Below are 9959 nucleotides of genomic sequence, written 5' to 3' on the forward strand. Positions count from 1 at the left end.
GGCATGTCGTCACTAGCAACATGGCCGTGTAGCCACGGCACCAGCAAGGGGCGCTCCCAGTGCTAGTGCACTGTCTACACTGCTACTTGCAGCGCTCGGGGTTGTTTTTTCACACCCCCGAGCAAGAAAGTTGCAGCGCTGTAAAGTGGCAGTGTATACAAAGCCTAAAAGTCATTAACTAAGTGCACAACAAAGCAGGGTTAAAATCCCTTAAACTGAAAAGCTCAAAGCAACCGTTACTATGAACTATACATGCCTCTATATTCACACTTATGCAGCTTTCACATTATGAAAAATTAAGATGCAAGACTGTTATAGAATTACAGCAACAAGCCTCTCAGTTGGAGTTTAAACTTCTTCCCTCCCATGGCTGTCGGTGCAGTAGTAAGTGTTCTCAGCAGCATTTCCTTCACAACTAGGTCTTGCAAATTAAAGAGTCAAAGAGCTTTCCAATAAGAATTTTTATTGTAACACAGAGCAAACAGAATGTTCTTGCATTTAGAAGAATGTATTTGGTCTCTTGGTGGTGAAACGTGGTTTGTGCTGACGACGCAGAACTCTGTGTGGCAGAGGGAACTTGATTTTCGAATCCTGTAAGGGAGAAAGTGTTAGTTTTCATTTATATCGATCTTGCAATAATCTCAAGTCATACACACACTATGAAAAATAAGTCACAATATGTGAATTAGAAAATTCGACTTCTGACCTTCATATCTAATCTGTATTAGAGATCAGAGCAACAATCATTTCCATGAATCAGGGTTACTAGAAGCTAGAAACAACTGAAGGTTCGTTTCTAAGCTCTTTGGGAAAGGGAATGTCTTTATTCTGTGTTTTTACAGCACCTCACTCAATGAGGTCCTGGGAATTACAAATATAAAAGACATAACTACTAACACCTTTCTATACAGAGCTGCCTTTTCTGCAAGTTAAGATAACTACATTGAAATAAGCCTGTTTCAGCGTAGCTGTAAGACTAGATGTACTTTTTGTATTTAAGACAGCTCACTCACTCAAAGCACGTAAGTACTGAAAAATCAAACCGATTTTGATCAGTAGTTTCACTCAACTAGTTCTAGCACTAAAGGGACCATGATTCCAAGTTACAACAGCATACATTCAAGTTTGACTCAATACATCTCTGCTATATAAAATAATTGTTGGACTGCAATGCAACACTCTGCATTTTTAATCAGCATAGTACATCCTGTAAACTTAGTGCAAACTTCTAGGTAAGAGATTTTGTCCCATCTTGTGTGTTACAATGAGCACCACCAACCACTGTTTTACTTTGTTTCACTTACATGGAATTGCTTGACTGCAGGTCTACGGCACTTGCTAGCAGCAATCTCCTCAACCTTCATGATCTGAATAGAGTGAGCACGGGCACGATGGCGGGCACCCATATCACGGTCTGTAACATAAGGGTGATGTTAACATTCTCTCATTTAGTTTAAACAACACAATTCACAATTTTTTCATCTCCCTCTGCAGTTTGAAATTGCTTACATGTAGCATGTTTTCTTAAACAGAGGTCCTTCTGAAATTCACTATTCTTGCATAATATATTTAACAGCTGACTTGCATACTATAATTTAAACTGCAGCTTGGTAATACATTTTTTCCTATACTTTCCCTACAGTTATTCTAGTCAGGAGGATTATTAACAGAGGAGCAACAGTCTCTACTGAAGCTTTTCATAATAAGTCAGAGGTGCTGACACCTCCCACATACACCAAAATTCTTCAAAAAAGGTACAATTCCGCATGTGTAGTCCACATTTTTTGGGCAAGAAGTTAGTGAATCAGGAGCTATACTTAAAATTATGAATACTGGAAGATGTAAGTTGGGTACAATAACTATTTCCATACTTTCAAATGGCTGAGTTATACTTTAAGTATAACCCTACGTTTCTAGCTTTTAAAAAAAAAAAAAAAATCACCAACTTTAGCATTGTTCAAATTACTCAGTTAATACAAGAAATATACCAGGGACTGATAGACCTGAAGGTTCACATTTGAAACAGATTCTCAAAGAAATCCGAGGCCATCTTTATACCTCTCAAAGCAAGGGCTCCAAATTTTGGTGCTCATCATGTATGCACCACATACACAACATTAAGTACAGTTTAACCTTTTTGTTCAGTAATTCTGGGGATATCAGGATCTCAAGTGCTTATCAGTTTCAAAAGACACTGCTATCTCAAAAACAACAAAGAGTCTGGTGGCACCTTAAAGACTAACAGATTTATTTGGGCATAAGCTTTCGTGAGTAAAAACCTCACTTCTTCTTCTGCTATCTCACAATATTATTGTGCCTACTACAATGCTCTCGAAGGCAAAACACACATTTTCATATAAATCCTCAGCTTTCAGGAGTTTACAACTCAGATGTAAGATGTGCATTCAAGGAATTCTGAGCAAGCTCTCAACTATATTGCTTGAACCAGATTAGATATCAAAATTACCCACAGAATAGTAAACTGCTGTGTTTAAAACTTAATTTGATAAAATGAGTTAATTTAACAGATACAGAATATGCAGAAAGTTTTATGTTGGACCTTCAGTTTCACTTTCAAAAGCACGTCAGCTCTTGAAAGGCGACAAGGTACATATGATATTTGCACACATGACAAGAACACTATTACTAAAAATAATATTCTTTGGGTTTTTGTGTGCAAAGTGTTTTAAACACAAATTAAAATGCACAACTATTGTTATATTTAGAATGAAAAAATATCACCCATTATAGTAACTGCACATAGAATCTGAATTAAAAGGTAGCCCCAGATATCTCAACACAATAATAGATCATTAGTCTATCAGATATTAAGGTCTACTTGTGACCCTTTGTAAACAGTGGCTATGAGGTCTTTTTGGCCAACACACCAATTATCTTCTATACAAAAGATTTCAGGCAATTCAGTTCCCACAAAAATTCACTGTTACAAAGCACAAAGGTATCTTCCACATGGCATGGATGATAAAGTCTTAATATGCTCCATATGGCCAAATGAAATATATCAGAATTTCCTCACTTTGGTGCTTGTAAGATTTCAACATTAAAAAGTCATCAAGTCCAAAATACTATTAAGTGTTGTGCAGAAAAGAAGGGTGAGCCTTAGTGATTCTTCCAAAAGTATCAGTTTCTGAGGAACCAATAACTTTTATTTTTAAAAATTTTTGAGCACTCAAGTATGATGCAAGAAATAACCTGAACAGGAAGAGCACCAAACTACAACTTTACACAACTGTATAACCAAAACAGCTTCTTTAATTTTATTAAAATTTAAAAAAAAATTGGCAGAAACTAAGCATAAACAGTTTCAGAAGGTTATGTTCAAAAGATCTTTAAGGGAATAAGAAATACTGGTTAGGAGGAAAGTCTCCAACAATCACTGCTAGTCAGTTGTTCAACCATTTTAATTCGCTTTTCAAAGAATCTAGTTGTACTGTTATCTGAATGCAGTCACCACCTTCACCAAGGTTTTCCTATATATCTCTATTTCAATTTCTCAAATGCTACGTGAGGTCTTACACATACCACTGCTAAAAAAATATTCTTTGTTCCAACAAATAATTACTTACAGCACTGTGTAACAGCACCAGCAGTTGTCAGGTCCCTGTATTCCCTGTACATGTTGTGGGTTCCACTACGAGAATCATAGCGTAGCCAGATACCAAAGTTTTTCACCCGCAAAGGGGACTTTTCAAATACCTGAGGTTATAAAAATGAAGAAAGAACCAGAGATAAAGACACTACCTCACTGATGCACTGTGTATTGAATAATAAAACAACAGTTTGGGAGAATACCACCTTAAACTTCTAGTTGAAGCATACTGCAGAATTCTATCATCTTGGGAGTTTTTTGTCTTCATACACACGCCCCCCTCCACTCCCAAATCATTTTTTTCCCCCCCCATCAATCATGGTAACGGGTAGGTGAGTAGATTTTTCTATCCAGGTAAGTAAGCAGCTTTCCAAAGGGATAAGGAAAGATTTTTCAGAAATACAGAGTGATTTAGGAGTACAAGTTCCTGTTAATTTCAACAGGACTTGTGCTCCCTAGTCACTTTTGAAAACTATGCCTCAATTATCAGGTTAGCCCCAAAACTTAGATTTTATATTTTAATAAAATCAGGTTAAATCTAATGGTTTCAGTTACTTTTTAAAATTCCAACTGAGGGAAGAGGAGGTAAGAGTGAGTGTGCCAATGGCGAAAATATGTTTTACCAAAGGAAAATTTCATTTTAATATCATGGACTTTGCAACAAGGATGGTATAGAATTACAAAACAGATTAGAATTAGAAGGTTTAGATGAATCTCAAGTGACATATACCAAAGCAAACTAGGGAACTGTTTTAAAATTATGATGTTGACTACTTAAAAATTAAACTAATTTTGAAAACAGAACTTAGAACAAGTATTTTCTAAGTAGGAAATAAAATATTAGTTCTCCATTACTGTATTTTTTGGAGGTGAGGTAGGGACCAGCAGTAGCCTAGATTATGTCTAAGGATTATCTGTCATGATTTTGCAAGGCTGACCTAATGCATTTACTTTTAAATTATTCATGGTTCCTAATCATTGTGGAAAGTAGCAGTTTGATTTTCAGGTACACAAAATGTGACCGGTGAAAAGTTTAATTTCACTGTCAGTGACATGATGAGCTCTTTTATAAATAATTCCATTCCAATATATAAAAACATCTAAAATCCCAGAAACTTCCAAGACTACTTGTTTTTTTTTCCCCCCCTTTTTAAGACCATACCTGTCCACAGTACACAATTTCTCCAGAAGACTTCTTCATCTTCTTCAGCTGAGACACAAAGTACCAGAAACGGGACTTGGCAACAACATGATTAGGAGCAAAGATACGCATCCGATAGAGGGGCGGTGTTGGACATTTAGGAGTAGGAAGGCATCGCCCAACAACTTTGTACTCCCTCAGCTACAAACAAGAGAGAGAGAATGAAAAAACCCTCCAATGTTCAGAGGCGAAAGCAAGACAGTGTTAGCTGTACAGCAAGGCAGGAGATCGCATGAGCAGTGATGTAGGAAGCCCACAGCTACTTCAGACAGCAATGTTGAGGGAAGCACCTTACAGCTGAGAGTCCCACGGATAACAAACACTACCGCCGAGTCCAGCTCTCCTACAGGATCTCGTCAGGCCCTTCGCTTCCACGAGCGCTTGGGCTCCTGAAAGGCGACAAGGCTCCTCTTATTCCCCGCGGAGAGCATCACTCAGGAAGACAGGGCCGTCCTTAGGCATACGCAGGTGAGTGCGGGGAGGTTAGGGAAAGGCTCGCCCCCCACAATCACCGGCGACGGGAAGCGGAGCAACGCGGCCCCAGCCCGCTCCGCTTCCCTTGCCCCCAGTCATGTCGCGGGGGGGGGAGGGGGAGTTGGGGAAAGGTGTCCCCCCCCCCGGGAAGCGGAGCGCCGCGGCTGGCAGCGGGCGGAGTAGAACGGGCTGGGGCCGGGCTGCTCCGTTTCCCGCCGCTAACGGTGAGTGCGGGGGGATCCCTTCCCCCAAGCCTCCTCCCCTGAGCAACACGGCTGGGGCCCGTGGGAGGGAAGCGGAGCGGGCTGCTCCCAGCCCCACCTCCCCCCCAATCCTCTGGGCCTTCGGGCTTTGCGCGTTGTACACAGGGGTCAGAGCCCCTTGCGGGACTTGCCCTAACCAGAAAGCCGCGGTTACGGGGCCTCGAGACCCGGCGTCCTGGCCCGGCCAGGCCGAGCGCTCCCGCCATGCCTCAGAGCAAGCCCGCGGTCTGGGTACCTGAAGGGGGAGCGTCGGGGACACAGGCGGCCTGCGCGGAGAAGAACCCAGGCCCGCCTCTCCTAACCCCGCGCCCGAGGCCAGCCCCAACGAAGGGGGCGCCTGCTGGCTGCTGCGTGCCTCCCCAGCCTCACGTTCTTGGCGGCCGCCATGTTGGCCGCTCGCTCCCTGAGGAAAAGATGGGGCGAACCAGGCGGGCGGGACCCGCCAGAACGGCCCGAGTACCAGTTACCAGCCCTCCCCACCCCCCAAACCGGGCCGAGGCCGCCCAGCCGCAACCCGCTAGGCCCGGAGCGCCACGCTTACAGTGCCCGACGCCTTCATAGTGCTGCCTCGCTCGCCGCCACCCAGAAAAGGAAGGGACGCTTGCGCTCCAGCCTCACGTCACCCGCTCCGCAGCACGTAACGCCCTCGTAATCATGCTAAACACCGATTGGTTACAAGAAAGACTCCTACTGGATGTAGCATCAGTCAATCAAAGCTCAGACAATCTTCTATTGGTCTCTTTAGCGACCGCCATAGCTACACGTTATGCTCCAGCGGCGCGTGGTGGCCCACTAGACTAAGGGCCCCGTGTGTTGTCCCTACAGTAATGGCATATCCTCCAACCTATTAAGCTATGGCCCTGGTAATGAACAGCAGTGAATTCAACGCCCGTACCTAGTCCCATTCTGCAACACTGCTATCGTAGGTAGCCGAGTTCCCAGCATGCATTGCAGCGAGCACATGTGGCCGGCCCACTTCGCCCAGGATAGCACACTGCATGCTGGTCCTTGTAGTTTCAGTGGTCTCGCCATAGGAATTAGGAGGTAGCTAGGTGGGTGGATCTGTTTGTCTCCTGACGCACACTGCTGGCTTCATTCCCTCCATGTTTAGAGGCGGGTGAGCGCTCCCCTGTTTGGACTGGAGCGTCTTTCACTCCCATGTGCTGAGCGGGGTTGGATTTGCTGTCGCTCTTCCTCAGCACCAGCTTTGTTTTGGTGATGCCCCACATAGGCTCAAGCTCCCCAGACTCCTGGACCGACTTGAACTCAGGCTTTTAGTCTTGTGAATCCTGTGAACAAGGAAGAAATTGATACCAAAATTGAATTTCACAAACTCAGCGCCTACATTTTCAGGGTAAAGGCTCCCTAGGCACCAGTGGTTCTACTTCTGGGCATGGTGCTGCTGTCTCTTTGTAAGCATCCAGATGCCTATCTCCCACCCACCTAAGCCCATAATCAGCAATATGTATGATATGACTTTTAAAAACTAACTTTATATTTGTGAATAATCTAAGCACTATATCCAGATGTACAGACACTCTTTCCCCACAACCTATGTGTTATATAATTTTTTAACATTAGCTTTAATACATTTTTTAAATCTGTTCTTATCGGTTTAATATCTGACCCCCCTACAGAGCTGGCTTTAGGAAGTGCGGGGCCCGATTTGAACAGTTTTGTCGGGGCCCCGGCAGGGATGACTGGGAAAAAAAAAAAAAAACACGTAAAAAAACGTGGGGCTTGTACTCACCGGGCAGCACTCGTAGTCTTCGGCGGTTTGTCCTTCACTCGCTCGGGGTCTTTGGTGGCACTGAAGGACCTGCTGCTGAAGTGCTGCCGAAGACCCAGAGCGAGTGAAAGACCCGCCGCTGAAGTGCCGCCGAAGACCCAGAGCGCTGCCGGGTGAGAAAAATTAAAAAGGAGCCTCTAGCCAGGGAAGGGATTCTCGGCCACTTGCCCCAACCCCGGCAGCCCTGTCACTGGGCGCGGAGCCCTCTTAGGCGCGGGGCCCGATTCGGGGGAATTGGTGGAATTGGCCTAAAGCCGGCCCTGCCCACCTAAGCCCCTGAGTGATCCACAAACTGGGAGGAGATATCCATGATCTGTTTAAGTTGTATGCAGAGCCTGATCCAGTAGGTGAGCTCAAAGACTCTACATACCAGACCACTAACCAGGGACATGGGAAACCCAGGTGCCATTCCCCCCTATCTGCCAGAGGGGGAAAGAAAGAAGATACCTTTTCAAATCCTATCTCTTCCTCAGGAAACTCTTTTAAAACTCTGGAATTAAAGTTATCCAGACCTGCTGATTTAAAAATGCCTAAGTTTAGTAGGTGCTGTTTAACATCCTTCCAACACACTAGTAGGGTGGAAAGAGTCTTATTAAATATGTCTGTTCTTTTCCCAAATACAGAACAGAAATATTGATTGAATACTTCTGCCTGTTCTGCATTATTACTGATAATTCTACGATTTCCCTCTAGTAATGGTCTAGGGAGAATGATTCTGTAGTCCTGTGGTTAGGGTTCCCACCTAAGAGATAGGAGACCCAAGGTTCATACCCCCTTGTCCAATCATTCTTTCATTATCCACAGGGGAACAACAAAAGGAGAGACTGAGAGGTCCTAACATCAAACTATCCCATAGGCACGACGAAGCCATTTAGGTTGACTTAAAGGGCTCTTAACATCGATTTTTGTACTCCTCACGAACGAGGGGATTAGCACTAAAATCGACATCGCTGTGTTGAATTTGGAGTAGTGTGAACGCAATTCGACGGTATTGGCCTCCAGGAGCTATCCCAGAGTGCGCCATTGTGACCGCTTTGGACAGCACTTTCAACTCAGATGCACTAGTCAGGTACACAGGAAAAGCACCGTGAGCTTTTGAATTTCATTTACTATTTGGCCAGCATGGCGAGCTCATCATGACCACGCAGTCCCAGAATCGCAAAAGAGCTCCAGCATGGACTGAACGGGAGGAACTGGATCTGATCGCTGTATGGGGAAACGAATCCGTGCTATCAGAACTCCGTTCCAAAAGATGTAATGCCAATATATATGCCAAAATCTCTAAGGGTAAATGTGAGGTGTTTACAATGCTCACAACTGCAGCGGTGATCTGAGCGGACTCCCGCTTGCAGTGCTATGGTGTATGCATAGGCAATCCAGGAAAAAGGGCGAGAAATGATTGTCTGCCATTGCTTTCACGGAGGGAGAGAGGGGTCACTGCAAAACCACCCACAGTTACCTTGTCCATTATCTCAAATTTTTGTAATTAATAAAGAAAGAATGCATGGTTTCAAAACAATAGTTACTTTATTTGGAAGGGGGGAGGGTGGTTAGTTTACAGGGAATTAAAATCAACAAAGGGGGCGGGTTTGCATCAAGGAGAAACACACACAACTGTCACTCCATAGCCTGGCCAGTCATGAAACTGGTTTTCAAAGTCTCTGTGATGCGCAGCGTGCCTTGCTGTGCTCTTCTAATTGGTGTCTGGCTGCTCAAAATCGGACGCGAGGTGATTTGCCTCAACCTCCCACCCCGCCATAAACGTCTCCCGCTTACTCTCACAGATATTATGTAGCACACAGCAAGCAACAATAACAACGGGAATGTTGGTTGCGCTGAGGTCTGACCGACAGCGCCAGCGAGCTTTTAAATGTCCAAAGGCACATTCTACCACCATTCTTCACTTGCTCAGCCTATAATTGAACTGCTCCTTACTACTGTCCAGGCTTCATGAGCCATGGGAGCCAGGGGTAGGCGCGACCGTGCGGTGCTGCTGGCTGGGAGAGCAGCCTGAGGCAGAAGCCTCCAGCTCACATGATATTCCAGGCAGGACTGAATCTACATGAGACGAAACTTAAAGAAGAGAATGACCTGGAGTCACTCCCATTCGGGGCTCTAAGAGGAGGATAGCCATGTCTGTCCAGGCACCCTGATCAACCTCACTGAGGTCTGCCAGGAGCACCCAGGAGACGTACGATGGCTATCAGTCCTACTGCACCATCTGCCACAAAGGCAAGAAGCTGCTGCTGTGTAGCAATGCAGTACTGTGTCTGCCAGCAGCACCCAGGAGATGTACAGTGACGGTGAGCTGAGCGGGCTCCTGCTTGCAGTGCTATGGCGTCTGCGCGGTTAACCCAGGAAAAAAGCCGCGAAACAATTGTCTGCCGTTGCTTTCATGGAAGGAGGGGTGACTGACGACATGTACCCAAAACCACCTGCGACAATGTTTTTGCCCCATCAGGCATTGGGAGCTCAACCCAGAATTCCAATGGGTGGCAGAGACTGCGGGAACTGTGGGATAGCTACCCACAGTGCAACGCTCTGAAAGTTAACGCTATCCTCGGTACTGTGGATGCACTCCGCCGACTTAATGCGCATAGTGGGGACACACACAATCAACTG

At 45.0% G+C, this 9959-nt stretch overlaps 1 protein-coding gene and 1 non-coding gene across 2 annotated transcripts; both read right to left on the reverse strand.

Annotated features, from left to right (window-relative positions):
* Positions 1 to 446: 446 nt before the first annotated feature.
* On the reverse strand, positions 447 to 6224 carry RPL18A (ribosomal protein L18a). Its single transcript, XM_034770543.1, has 5 exons — positions 6090 to 6224; positions 4773 to 4952; positions 3588 to 3717; positions 1305 to 1414; positions 447 to 591 (listed from the first exon to the last, which is right to left on the reverse strand). Exons 1-5 carry the CDS (start codon positions 6105 to 6107, stop codon positions 499 to 501), a joined length of 531 nt encoding a protein of 176 aa, XP_034626434.1. The 5' UTR covers positions 6108 to 6224; the 3' UTR covers positions 447 to 498.
* LOC117871451 lies at positions 2550 to 2681 on the reverse strand. The gene has a single exon (XR_004644247.1). It is a non-coding gene; the product is annotated as a small nucleolar RNA SNORA68 (small nucleolar RNA).
* Positions 6225 to 9959: the final 3735 nt, after the last annotated feature.

The sequence above is a fragment of the Trachemys scripta genome, chromosome 1 (genome assembly GCF_013100865.1).
Source record: "Trachemys scripta elegans isolate TJP31775 chromosome 1, CAS_Tse_1.0, whole genome shotgun sequence".
In the NCBI taxonomy this organism is placed as follows: domain Eukaryota; kingdom Metazoa; phylum Chordata; order Testudines; family Emydidae; genus Trachemys; species Trachemys scripta.